General features: G+C 53.2%; 1 protein-coding gene across 1 annotated transcript; it reads right to left on the bottom strand.

Moving 5' to 3' along the window:
* Nucleotides 1–1,426: 1,426 nt before the first annotated feature.
* SAPCD2 (suppressor APC domain containing 2) lies at nt 1,427–12,705 on the bottom strand. The gene is made up of 6 exons (XM_026049624.1): nt 12,657–12,705; nt 9,055–9,188; nt 4,471–4,617; nt 3,760–3,861; nt 3,045–3,167; nt 1,427–2,618 (listed from the first exon to the last, which is right to left on the bottom strand). The coding sequence occupies exons 1-6, from the start codon at nt 12,703–12,705 to the stop codon at nt 2,490–2,492; spliced, it is 684 nt and encodes a 227-aa protein (XP_025905409.1). The 3' UTR covers nt 1,427–2,489.
* Between the last annotated feature and the right edge of the window lie 1,057 nt (nt 12,706–13,762).

A 13,762-nucleotide genomic window follows, 5' to 3' on the forward strand; every position in this document is an offset into this window, starting at 1 on the left:
TCCACATGAAAAGGAGGGGAGGTGCAATGGGAGGAAGTCCGGGCAGGCACGAGATCCWTAGAGCGCTGGCATCTGTGCCCCGCAGCCGGCACAGCGCTCTGCCCGCTGCTGGGCACTAACGGAGCAGCCCCACGGCCGGTGGAGCACGTCAGCCTCCACCCACCAGAAGCTCTCATGTCCCYAGGGACAAAGTCATCTCCTGCCTCGCTTTGCCTGGCGTGGCTGCCTGGTGCTCCCTGCCAGACACAGGTCCCCTCAGGTACTACAGAGCTGCTACCTGGCACCACCAGTAGCTTGTGGCTGCCCACGGCCAAAACCACCACCTCCAGAAACGATGCTAAGAGCATAAAAAATTGGGGACTATGCCAGCATCACCTGAGCAACATGAACCTCTGGTACATTTTCTGGAAGAACAGCCAGATGTAGCTACAAGACGCAGGATGAGGCAGGAACAAACAYTGGAAAGAGGGTACAGGGGGTTTCACAATCCCATCTGCCAGGGGGAAGGACAGAGAGGGAAATCCCCAGCTCCAGGCTGGAAGCAGAGGTCTCAGGGTCCCAATATAGGAACACGGTCTACAACAGGGGCCCACTGGGTTCTTTATGTGCAGGCTGAGACTGGACAATCTCAGCTCTCTTCTCCCATTCCTCAGGACAGGATCATCAGGAACATCAAGKATCACAGGCCAAGTTAGACAGCTACAGATAAATAAATAGTTCATCCCACTTTATTGTACTTAAAGAAAGGTTACAAGGAGGGTCACTTTTATTAAGCCTCAGGCAAAACAGGCACTGGACTTCCATCACGAAAGAGAGGAAGGAAAGTGATGCCCAGGGGATAAATAACATCCTATTCCCACAGCCATAGGGAATACAACTTATCCTGGCTCGGCCTCTCCTCTCTTTCCCTCGCTCTTTGTTGATGCCCATTCTGGCAGAAACAGCAGCCACCAGGGAGGCCCAAGGGCTGCATTCCTTGCAGTCAGCAGCAGGTCAAGATCAACTCAGAGAGGAGCCGGATGAGCCAGGTGGACTGTACAGGCAAAGGCACCTTCCCCAAAGTGGGAAAGGAGCTGATGTGCACAGCGCCCAGGCTGTCAGAGTTGAGTCTGTTGGAGCAGAGCAGGTTCAGTAGCCTCTGCCCAGATCAGTGCATTGTGCTAGGAGAGCCAGAGCATGAAAAACCCTGGAGAGAAAAAATTATCCTGGGCCAGGTCAGGATAGAGAGGACCAGGCCTGTGCTACATAGGGATGCACAAGAATTTCCTATGCAAGTATCATAAATAAAAAACTACCAAGACAAAGTGGAAGACAACATTCAGTCCCAGCCCCAGCCCCTGAACTGGGTGAGAAGGAGGAATTAACTCAGGAKACACCACTCCAACAAGGACACATGTTTAAACTACCACCATCACCCCAGCAGCCATGGAGAGGGATGCAGTTCACACCTACGATGTCACCAGGGGACCCTGGGTACAACACCAGGACAGGCAAACCTGCCATTTCTCCACTTGGAGATGTGCAAAGSAAAAAGCCCACCAACCTCCTCTCCATTACCCACGTTCAGTTAGATAAGAATCCTACTTCTAAATGCCCTCTGTGAAATCAGGTTTCTGTCACGTAGTCCTCATGCTAGAGGACATTATCTCTGCTTTTAAAGTAATCACAAAAATATAATCCTAGCAATCGTAAGGAAACATTTGCCAGGTCAAACAAAATTGATTCAGAAGCGTCTGCCTGTATCCACAAACAGCCTGAAACACTAGCTTAGAGATACACGTGATCTCACTTGGGTCTATGGCTCATCAACTACAGGATGAGCCTCCAGATGTGTAAACAACTTCATCAACACTCCTCCAGAACAGGGGGAGAGATGATCCTAAGAGGAGCAGCAGCTCAAGTATTGCTCTAACCCAGTTTGGTTGCAGCGGCAGGCAGAACTCAGGCAGCAGAGAGACGCCATGCTCGCCTCATTATCGATTTTCAATCTCCTCCTCTTGTCATAAGCAAGCGGTCCTTCAGCGGCCAGGTTGGTTGGAGATGCCAAGTGGAGTGTTAAAGATATCATCTTTTTCAGAGAGCAGCCACAATTCAGCCTAAATCAGGCCAAGGGTACAGCAGGCCCCCATCCCAACCTCACACAGACTGTGCAGGTAGCACCCAGCACAGAGGAAACAGGATAGGGGGTTCAGTCTCTGCAGTCAGTTTTGAAGGCAAGAAAAGGAGCAGCTTGCAACTGGTGCAGCTGACCAAGTCCAGCAGCACAGCAAAGAGGGGAGATATCCCAGGCCTGCACAAGCAGGATCAGGAAAGTGCTTTCCTCTGGCTTCCTCACGTAGACATACCATGGGGTTCTGCACCTCCCCAGGCYCTGAGACACACCACCAGGAACAATGGATGCGGTGAGATTCAGGCAAGAGTCCTAGCTCCAAAAAAAGCCCAGGGGAGAGCTCAAGTGTGGGGCCAGCAGGAGCTCCAGGAGGCAGACATTAGATGAAGGTGGAGTCCAGCTGGCTTGTTTCATGGTTATTGAGAGCCCGAGCCTCAAAGAGCTGCTTGATCAGGGCGGATTTCTCCTGCTCCAGCTGGGTGATGCGTTCACTCTTGTCAGTCACTTCCTGCACCGGATAGAGAAGGAAAACGCCTGCTCAGAGCTGTTTTTCTCCTGGGACATGCAGTGAGCAGAGCAAGTTCTCACTGTCAGGCCCAGCTGCTGCTCTCCCCATCCCTGATACACATGACCACCCACACACCCTGAAAGAGCTGCCCGAAAGCATAGGTGAACGGTTGTGCTGCAGGTGTGGACCCTTGCCTAGCGAGCCCGGCCCTGGCAGAGCTGGGGAGGGCATGTGCAACCATTCCCTGCTAGTCCTGAAGCACAGACCTGGCCCACGCGGGCTGCACCTCCTGCGCTGCAGCATCTGCACCCTCTTGTGGCTGMATTTGCCAAAGCCTTTTTCCTGCAGCAAAGATGAGCCCTTCGGGTCTATTGCGCCCTCAGCCAGCTGGATGCCAGACACCTTCTCCAAASGAACGCCACTCACCTTGGTGAGAAGCCGGTTTTGCTCCTTCAGCATACTGATGGCTTGCTGGGACCCTGCTGAGGCTGGGGACACCACAGGGCCTGCAGGGCCCGGCCTGGTCAGAGCTGAGGAAGGGTTTGCTGACTGAAGAGGGGATAAAGGGAGAAGGTAAGACGTGAAATCCTCTTCTCGGAGACCCTCCCCAGCCTGTCTCCAAAGCCACATGGGGTTAACTACAATAGTTTCTAAAGGASGCTGGGAGCTGATGGCTGGGCACTGGGAAGTCTAGCACAGGAGTAAGTAATTGCACTGCTGGTGCAATTAGCACAGGCCACTGCAGGAGGCCTCCAGCAAGGCTTTTCTAGACAGAGACAAGCAGCATTCCTGTTAACATGCCCTACACCTGCCAGGGGCTCTTGTGGCCTGGCATTCAAGGTGTCCAGCTCCGGGAAAACTGGCTCAGTACCTCAGCAGGATGCTTTCCCTATTCACACAACAATGTCAGCTCCCTTCGGCCCCTTCAAACGTTGTGAGCATCCTCTAGCCCAGCCTGGACTAGCTGCACTGTCCTCTTGGCTGTCTGACGTCCTTTGCCTTGGCAACAGGGCCAAATGCTCAGCCCAGAGCCAGGAGGGGCTCAGGTAGCTCCAGCATCAGCCCTCCAGCAGGGTAAGGGGGGGACAGGGAGGGCCCGAAGCTGACACAGACAACAGCAAGCTGCCCACGTCCCTCTCACCTTGCCCACCGCAGAAAGGAGGTCACTGAGGCAGCGGTTCACCTCCTGCAGCTTGGGGAGCAGGCGCCCCAGGTGGCTCTGGCTGCCGTCAGGGAGGAAGTCCTGGGGATGAGGAAGAAGAGGCTGGGAGCTGTTGTGGGGAATCAGGCTGCCCTGCTGATGACTCAATGTCTTATTGTCTTCCAGTCCCCTCTGCAGACTGCTGTCAGAGCCTGGGTCTCAATCTGCTGCTGACACCCCAGTTAGCCCAGTGTACTCAGCAGAGTTGGCTCATGCAGACAACGGAACGTGCCCTTTATTTATTCAGTGAGATGGGGACAGGGGAAATCCCTGGTTCAGATCTGGAGTTACTGCACAATCAACACAAAGACCAAAGTCATGGCTGTCCTGTCCAGAAGCCAATCCTGATCTGGTCTGTGGCCTGAGGGAGGTGAGCAGGGAACGCGTGAGCCCAGGCAGCCGTGCCAAGGGCACATTTGTATCCACACGTGCGTGGCTACCAGTAGGTCCAAGAGGAGAGTCTCAAGACTGGCAAGTGAGCAGGAAGATATGGGCACAATAGGTCCTGGATGGACTCTATTTCCAGGAGTTACGGTGAGCAGAGTTAGACCAACATTGAGCACAATAAGTCCCATCTGAGTTCTCCCAACCCACAAGGCAGCCCAGACCCTCCAAGATGACCAGCACCCACAGAACAAGCTCCAGACTCACCGTGCTGCTTTTGTTTTTCCCCAGGAGTCTCTGGCGTTCCTGCATAAACTGGATGTGCTGGTGATACCACTCCCGGGCACGTTCCACCATCTCCAGACCCTGGAGCAGAAAATCTTTCTCCTGTTCCAGCTCCTTCATATGCTTCAGCTGCAAGACAGTACAGAGATACATCATGTCCTCTCCTCATCCATGTCCAAAGCAGGCAGACTGGGCCTCCTATCCTGGAAATGAAGTGCCCAGGATTACACCTGGAGGGGGCTGAAGACAAACCTGAGAAACACTGTCCTACCATCCCAGTCTGAAGGCCTCCAGGAGTAACCTAACTTGCAGCCCTGACAATTCTCTCCAATCTGGCCCAACATCTTGTCAAGCTCAAGGAGCTGCTTTCTTGATGACCCACAGAGGAACCTGGCTATCAGCAGGTGTCTCAGCCTCTTTTCCCAGCAAGAGCTATGGAGGAGGAGGATGATGCTCATTGCATCATCCTGGTTTGAGGGAGAGCTCTCCAGTCTGGGAGAATAAGTGCAACAGCTGAAGGACAACGAGATCATCTCCATGCCCATGTCTGGACAGCCAGGTGTGCTGCCCACCAGCTCTCACCAGAGGAGAAGCAACTTTCTCTTTGTCACTTATTCAAGGATGCACTGAGACTATGGCCTGCACCCACTCTCTTCATGCTCTTGAGGCTGCAGGCTTCTGAAGCCTCCTCAGCTTCAGTACAAATGCCATACAGGAAGCAGCCAAGTTGAACACACAAGTTAGAAATCTGGACAAATCTGTGGCCATGTTCTTCCCAGCTCCCTGCTCTCTCCTTTACTTTGTCCATCAAGGTTTTTCTGAACAAAGCATAGGACACCTTTCCTATGAGTACGTAGAATCATGGAATCATTATGGTTGGAAAAGATCTTTAAGATCATTGAGTCCAATCATAAACCCTTCAACACCATACCTGTTAAACCATGTCCMTAAGTGCCTCATCTACATGTTTCTTGAACACTGCTAGGAATGGTGACTTCACCACTTCCCTGGGCAGCCTGTTCCAATGCTTGACTACTCTTTCCATGTAGGAATATTTCCTAATGTCTAATGTGAGTCACCTCTGGCATAACTTGAGGCCATTTCCTCTTGTCCTATCAGTAGTTATTCTGGAGAAGAGATCGACCCTCACCTCACTACAACCTCCTTTCAGGTATTTGTAGAACTACCTGATGTAGAACATCTGCTGAGTGTTTCAGGTTCAAGCATCCAAGTAGTCTGGAGGTGGGCATGGGTGGGTGTCCTTGGCATATCTGGAGGGTATCTGTAAGAACCAGAGGTCTAACATCCAAGCCAACTCTCCGTGATACGCACAGCATAACCCTGCAGCTGGAGTCAGGTTGTGWCCCAGCCAGGGAGACTGCTGCAGCATGGACTGCTCAGCCTCTCTATCTGCACTGCACTGGCAGCAGCAGGAGGAGGTCTCCTTGCTCCATTGTCACCCTCTTCTCTCGAGGCCCCTAGACGCTGCAGCACTGCTAACAAGAAATCATCGAGGCAGATGATTTCTGGGGCTCACAGACTCCTTCCCCTCAGCTCTACCAGTCCATTCCCCTGACTTAACGCCTTTCCTGGGCTACCCCTGCAGCTGCTCTGCCAGGGMGAGGTGCGAAGGTCCCACTCTGAGAGCAAGAGCTGTGCCCTGCACCCACAAAGCAAAGGGCTCTCCACCTTGTTTCTGCCTCACAGACACGCTGGAGAACGAGGCCACAATGTGACCTCTGCAGCCTATGGCAGTCTGGGCAGCAGGAGAGCCAGAATCTCCACTGGGAAGAGAAAACAGCTTCCCAGACACCMTTAGCATTTTCCTTTATGCAAGCAGGCAAGTTCAGAAGCTGCTGGGCACTGAGCAGCCTCTCGAGCTGGTCTGGAGTGTGTCTGGAGGGAAAGGATTCAGCTCAGAATGACCTGCACAGATSTCCTCCCATCTCCCTGGCAGGGACAAGCAGGACTGTTCCAGCACCTTCTCCACGCTACCAGCACTTCTCTGTCCCTGCTTCCACCCCAACACCTCCCAACGGTCACCTGCCAGTCACTCCTGACCCCAGAGCAGCTCATGCCTCCCACTGCCTCTGAAGTACCGTCTCTAATACAGCAGCCACCCGCACGCACGCTTGGATGGGAGGCAGACAGAAGGTGACATACCCACAGGAAGAACTGCAGAGCCTTGGTGCTACACAGGCTGTTGCTGAGGGGCATGAAGATGATGCTGTATGACGCAAGGACCCCCATCCAGCTCTGGCTGCAGCCTGTGACCTGTCCCGCCCTGGTCCCTCCAGGCTTACCAGTGACCACAGTGACCAGAGGAAGAGGCAGCATCACACAGAGTGGTGGGACATCGCCAGCTCTGCTGGGTGAGGGGACAGACGGCATCTCACCAAGGGTTGAGGAGGGGATAGAGCTAGTGGCAAAGGCAGCTTCTGGGGTGGTAGGAGGAAGATGGAGATGGAATGGGCACGGTGGGTGTTGGCTGGGGCTGCCCGGGGCGGAAGGGGAGGGGATGGCGCCGTATCTGAGACCGCCTGCAAATGAGAGAAGAGCTCAGCCTCCCACAGAAGGTCTGGGCCCAGCTGCCCTGAGGCTGTGTGGAAATTGGGCCGATCGATCAATGGACTTGGAAAAAATGAGCCAGGCAGACACCAGCTGTCACGGTGCAAAGGGTCGGGGGGCTGCAGCACAGCCCCACACCTTCGCTCTGCTAATCAGGGCCTCAACACGTCCCGGCACATAGCATGCAGAATGCACATCGGTGTCTGCCAACAMCTCTTGAGTTTAAGGCAAGTTAGCCCAACGCCATCTGCGTGCCTTGCCTTTTCAGCACCTATCATCCTTCCAGCATCATGGGAAAGGAAGAGTGAGAGATTACAACACTGCCCTGCACGAGGCTTCAATACTGGCTGGACCCAAACCTTTTCTAACTGTCTCTGGATGCTCTAAAGCGGGATTCATAACCCAAATGCTTCTCTAGAGCTGCTTTGGTGCTGGGGGAAGTGGGGTGCTTCCTAGCTACAGGACAGGGACAGACACTGCTTCAGAGAGGAGAAACACGTTAAAGGCAGTGAGACACTCCGATAGAATTGTGGGACAGAGGGACAAAATTCCTTTCTCCCATCTCTCCCACTATAACTATATATAACTTTAGAAAACTGAGGCAAGGGCAACAGTTGCCCCAAACTTGTTGCAGTGCTGGGAAGAGAGCCCAGACCCCTGCGAGCAGACCCTGGCCGCCAGCCTTTCCTCTGCAGGACCGGCTGGCTCTCCGAACTCCTGACTGTGGARCCACCTGTGCTGGGCTCCAGCTGGGAGCTATGTACACGGAGAAGAGCCCTGCCGAGAAAGAGAGGAACCTTCCTGTCTCCGGAGCAGGGACATCCAGCCACCAAAGCCTTGAGGACTGGAGGGACCTCATTCCCCCTCCCCAGACCAGCACCTCTCCAGAGAGACCCTCTGAGCCTGCAGGAGGGCCCCGGCCCCTGCAGCCCAAGTAACCTGGTCCTATGCATGCAAACCACCCCTCGCGGGCTGGGGAGGRCAGGAGCGAGAGCCTGCTCTGTCGCTCAGGGCCAACACAAAGTCGCAGTCAACGCTGCACGGAGACCGCCCATGTGGCCTGTCAGCTTCGCTCACATCAGCAAGCAGGGTGACACCAGCGCGCGAGAAATGGAAGTGCTGACGGGCGAGTCACAGCTTCCCAGATAGCTCAAACAGTGCTCACACCGCAACACAAAGCAAGGAAGGTCAAGAGATTGTCACGTGTAGGCAGGGTTCTGGCTCTCTTCCCAGGAAAATTTAGCTCAAGTCTGTGGGCAACATGTCCAGGCAACCTCTCCAACCCACTTGAGAGCAGGGCAGATCCCTTGTTCTGGGCAAGCCTCTCCACTCAGGAGCTGTGAGAAGGAGGCAGATCCTTATATCCCAGACTCCCCAGTTAAATTAAATGCACAGAAACCAGCATTACTGGAAAAAAAGATCCCTCAGAGCCCACAGGGCTCCTCCACCTTGTCCATGCCTTAGTGGAAGTGACAGATTGTATGCTTAGCCCTGCCCATTCAGGGCCCCCATAGTGCCGTGCCACGTGCTTTGGCACAGCCACTCACCAGCCCTGAGCACACACGACTTCTGTTGGCGTGACTGAAAGCCCCAGAGATTCATCTGCAGAGACCACTGCAGGACTGGGGCCACCATCTATAAAGTGAGGGAAGATGTTTGCTTTTCCTTGCCCAAGTTTGTTTGCCAATGGAGAGGCTCCTGCGCATAAAACACCAACTCCCCACCCTACATCAGAGGGAACACATGCTGTCTCCCAGTCCTGCACACTTCAGGACCRAAGGGACTTTGGAAGCAACTTGCAAGACTCGAAAAGAAATACCAGGATGTCTGTAATACCCAAAGTCCATAGAGTTCACACTGCTAGGGTGGCAGGGCAGAGCTATGGCCAAAACAGAGCTACTATCTTCAAAGAGGGACCTCTGCCATCTACCTTGTGCCGGTGTTCCCCACAGGGCCTGCAGGCCCTTCACAAGCCTCTCGTGACGGGGCTGTTCTTACCATGCTGAAGTCCACGCCGTTGGTGATGGTGTGTCTGCGGTGCTCAGCGCGTCCCCTCTGGTGCCTCCGAGCATCTCCAGCCGCCGAAAGGCTGCCTTCTCCCTGGCACTGCCCAGCAGACTTAGCATCGGCGCCTGGAACAGAGGGAAGCACGAGGACACCAGTCACTCACAGTGAAAACCTCCCAGTGGCCATCTCGCTGAGGCTTTCATTAGCCATTCTGCATAGCCAAGGTTTCAGCCCCTCTTCCAGCTGATAGCTGTGCCTAGCAAATCCTGAAAGAAACCTCGAGACCCAGTCTCGGCTTTGCAACCCCTCTCCAGCCCAAATTCCCAGATTCCTTTCTGGAATCAGTGTACTGGCATGCTCAGGCAGTAAGCATGTGAAAGGATTTGCGGGGTAGATTAAAGAGTGGATTTGACACGCGGCAGCTGAGCAAAGCACCGAGACCTTCCAGGAGCACCTGCTCAGATCCCTGCATGGCAGGACAGACTTCAGTACCAACTTACAAGGCTTTGCCAGGCTAGCAGGAGATCTTGGCCGACATCATTTGCAAAGAGCAAGCTGCTTCCAGTGCTGTTTCACGGCCAGCACAGACAACTAGACTGTCACTAATACTGCCTACCCTTGTCCTGTCCTCATGGGATCCATGGTTTCCACTCTGCCAGGAGCTCATCCCCTCCTGAATGCAGGTCAGGGACCTGCTCCTTCTCCAAGCATGTGGTGAGTGTTTAAACCATACAGTGACTATTGAGTTCTCCAAAAATGTATTAACATCTGACAGCCTGTTCTGCAGCAGGTACAAACACGTGGTGCTAGTTCAAATCCATCCATAACCTATTTTTACAGATTAATTTTACGATGGCAGTTTTTAGGTTGACTCAGACCCCTCTTGTCCACGCTGTCTGACAGTACCACAGCAGCTATTGCCTGAGCATCTGCAGCTGCCAAAAATTCAGCACGGCTCCTAGACTGCATGTCCTGGCTAACTCAGGAGAAGCACAGCCCTGCAGCCACATCCMAGCGGAATCATTTCTGTGCTTCTGGATGATGTGGCAGTGTGAGTGCCCCACTGCCAAGACCAAGCTCCACAGCAGCCAGAGGTGCAGCCAGCGCCTTCTCCAGACATGCCCAGGCAGCGGGAAGGCAGCACCTCCATTCTCGTGCCAGTCCTACACCGAGTCCCCAGCAGGTCCTGCCTTGTGTTTGCCCCATTTCCCTTTAGCTGCCCACCCTTGTCTTTGCAGACAGCTTTCCTCAAGAGTTTCTTTCCTGGCTTGACTTTCCAGTAAATCTCACACGATAGCTGCAAAGATGCAGTCAAGGACAGGTGGTGATGCAGCTGAGGAAAGAAATGTCGTACTAGGAACATCTCCCATCTATCAGCCATCTCCATATCCTTCTCCCACGCACCAGGCACTAGCTAGCTCCCAGAGGAATCTCCCATGAGTTTAGCATCCTCTCTGGTGCTAGACTTGAAGGACTGGAAGTGCCAGGGCGGGATGCAAAGAGCCGGCAGGGTAATTCTGCCCAGCCTGGAATGCCACCTCCTGCTGTTGAACAAAACAAGCTGGGCATTAGGACAGAGGGCTATGGGGCCTGCAGGAAGGGGCTGAGACTTAAGGCATCTCACCCAGTGTTGAGGATGAGCCCAGCTCGCAGGCATGAGCTGGAAGGCCACAAGGTCAGGAAGGATTGCTCAGCACCGAGACTCTCCATGCTGCCAAATTTGCTAACCCAGCAGGACCGGTAAAACTGCACTCATTCTCCTCACCAACCTCGAGCACAACCTCTGTGAGAAGCAGAAGAACAGCCCCAAAACTAGAGGTGATAAGCAGGATCCCAAAGCCAAGCCAGCTGCACCCCTGGGAAGAGCTGCAGACTGGAGATAATAAAAAAAATCACATTAAAAAGCTTTACGCTGCTGTTGCCAGGAAGCACCAGCATTAAGTCAGCACAGGACAAGCACAGCCCCTAGACACTGATCTGACCTGAGCCTCCGATTAGAGGGTGTCCCCTGGCCGAACAGCAGAGCTCTGTGCACTTGAGCTTAAAATGTAGCTGCCAAGGGATCAACTCTTCCTAGGGAAAGAGCAGAACCCGCTCATGGAGATAAAAGCAATCCTGGCATGAAATATAGGCCTCTTCCTACTCAGAGCCCCCTGCTCCCCAAGGGGCACAAGCCCAGCAGAACAACAGCCTAGGAGCAGAAACCTGGTGGTTGTTTTATACAACAGCTCCAACCTGACACCAAGAAGGGCCTTCTTCAGAAGCAGTCTACTATTCGAGAGTAGACTTACCAGGCCCAGTTCATTCTCGTGGACAGTCTTCATCACACAGCCCCAGCCCTAGCTGTGCCCAGCGTGAAAGTCTCGCTGCGTCTCGCCCAACTCTTTCACAACCGGTTGGGGAGAACATCCACCGGCTGGATTACAAGGCAGTAAAGTACCCTGCGATGGAAGATAACACTGAGCAGTTGTGCAGGAACGAAGACTAAAACTGGTACCTCTCACTTAGAGCTTTCACTAAGCTGCTCAAGTCAACCTGAAATTCAGGCTGGTTGCTGGAATAGCGCCCCGATATCTGCAAAGCTGGCAGCGTGGGCTTGGTGCTAAATGTGCCTGCAGGTTCAGACTATCACTATAATCTCAGACCATAACGATCCTCCACTGCCAGACAGTTGTACTCTGCAGTAATTGCCTGGTTGGACMCTTCTGAAGGAAAGCTTTCCATTTAATACCAATTTATCATACAGGATTTTTTTCAAGTTTTTCTGGATTTATATCCTTGATGATAGAACAAGTAGTCTGCATAATAATGTTCCCCCAAATGAAGTTCCAGTTATTAGTCTGGAGGCAAAATGGAAAGCRGAGAATCTTAACGATGTTTAAAATTTCTTCTCCACCCTAGAGAAGCAGGGTGGGAGAGGAAGGCGAACCTGGTCAGACAGCAATACTTTATCAAGGCAAAGGAAGGCACTGTGCTCTGAGGCATCATGATAACAGACACCAAGATCTCTCACAGAGCTTTGATCAGTAAGCCTCAAAGCACTGAACAAGAAGTAGATAAAGAAAATACTACCTGCCTACAACTGAGAAATACAGAAGTTCTGTATTTCTTCTAGGTGCTGGTTACCAGCAACAAGTGAAGGGAGACCTTGTCACTCTCCGCAACTACCTGAAAAGAGGTTGTAGGGAGGCGAGGGTTGATCCCTTCTCCAGAATAACGATGGACAGTACAAGAGGAAATGGCCTCAARGTGCAGGAGGGGAGGTTCATGTTAGACATTAGGAAGTATTTCTACATGGAAAGAGTACTCAAGCATTGGAACAGGCTGCCCAGGGAAGTGGTGGAGCCACCATCCCTGGCAATGTTCAAGAAAAGTGTAGATGAGGCACTTAGGGACATGGTTTAACAGGTATGGTTGGACTAGATGATCGGTTACGGTTGGACTAGATGATCTCAAAGGTCTTTTCCAACCATGATGATTCTATGATATTATGACATGATACACACCGTATTTTTTCACCCATTCAGTTCATGAAGTCAGCTCACTTCATGACCTCCCAATCACTTCATCTCCCACAGGGGAAGGAGGCCGACCTGCTGGGAACTGCCCATCAGCGTGCGGCATGTGCATCAGCGTGTACATCAGGGCGCACCAGAGGCGTCACCCAGACTGCAGCCACGGGGCAGAGTTATGAGGAGAGCCCAAGCCCTACAGGAGTGTCAGCAGGCACTGGCACTGCAGCATAGGCATCCCCTTAGCTCCTGAGGAGCAGACATGGTCAGAAGTGACTTGTGATTAGGGAAGCTCTGCAGATGAAGCTGGACCAGCTGCCTGAATGGCATTTGAAGACAGGGAAACATAACTCCCCGATGTTGCTTTCCCATTTGAGTTATAATAGTTGCTGGCTATTCAAACATAGAAATTTGGGCAGATTTCCCTACTTTGAGGGTTTTTTTTTGGCAGGAACGTCCATTATAGCACAAAACAAGCCCTTCTGACAAGGCAGAACCTATCCGAGTTCATGACTGGTTCATGCTTGCATCTGCCACACCAGAAAAGCGGCTCAATTTTCAAAGCATTTCCCCACTCCCAAGACCTGGTGACCCTCAGAGACAACGAGCTCTGTTACCTACCCCAGAAGGAAGGTCACCTACAGCCTCTGCACTGGGGGACAACTACAGACATGTTAGCAGAAAGCCCTTAATTCTTCTTGTCACCACTACAAACAGACAAGCACCCACACGAGGAGAAATGCAAAGGAAAGGAGGAACCTGAGACACACCAGGATTTGCAAACATGCTCTCCGCGCCGGTTTATCAAGGGCGTCCATCAAAGCCTATAGAAGCTAAAAATAATAATAGAGAAAAAAAATCACAGACTTCCCAGAGTTTTGCATCAGGCCCGTGGGAGGAACGGGCTGCTGTTTTAAATCCCAAAGGCGGCGCAGGTCTGTGCTGCCGGATAACCGGGCGCGGATCCCGGGCGGGCGGCCGTGCCCGCTCAGCCCTCCAGCCGCAGCGCTCCTAAAAACTCGCAGCCCCCAACGCCCGAGGGCGCCGCGCCCGAAGCCGGCCGGGCTCCCCCTCCACGGCCTCCCCACGCCGGACGCTCCCGGTTTAGCAGACGGCGGGAATGAAAGCGGAGCGGCCCTCCCCTCCGGGCAGCCCTTCCCGGCAGCCCGGGCCGGGGGCTGCTGCCG

The sequence above is a fragment of the Nothoprocta perdicaria genome, unplaced genomic scaffold, assembly GCF_003342845.1.
Source record: "Nothoprocta perdicaria isolate Ctin4 unplaced genomic scaffold, notPer1 scaffold_6, whole genome shotgun sequence".
Taxonomy (NCBI): domain Eukaryota; kingdom Metazoa; phylum Chordata; class Aves; order Tinamiformes; family Tinamidae; genus Nothoprocta; species Nothoprocta perdicaria.

Bases quoted from the DNA above. Each gene is read 5' to 3' on its own strand.
- SAPCD2 (XM_026049624.1), bottom strand. From the start codon at position 12,705: ATGTACACGCTGATGCACATGCCGCACGCTGATGGGCAGTTCCCAGCA. The intron at 9,189-12,656 runs GTCGGCCTCCTT...CCTCTGTTCCAG, and splicing joins TGATGGGCAGTTCCCAGCAG to GCGCCGATGCTAAGTCTGCT. The intron at 2,619-3,044 runs GTGAGTGGCGTT...TATCCGGTGCAG, and splicing joins AAAACCGGCTTCTCACCAAG to GAAGTGACTGACAAGAGTGA.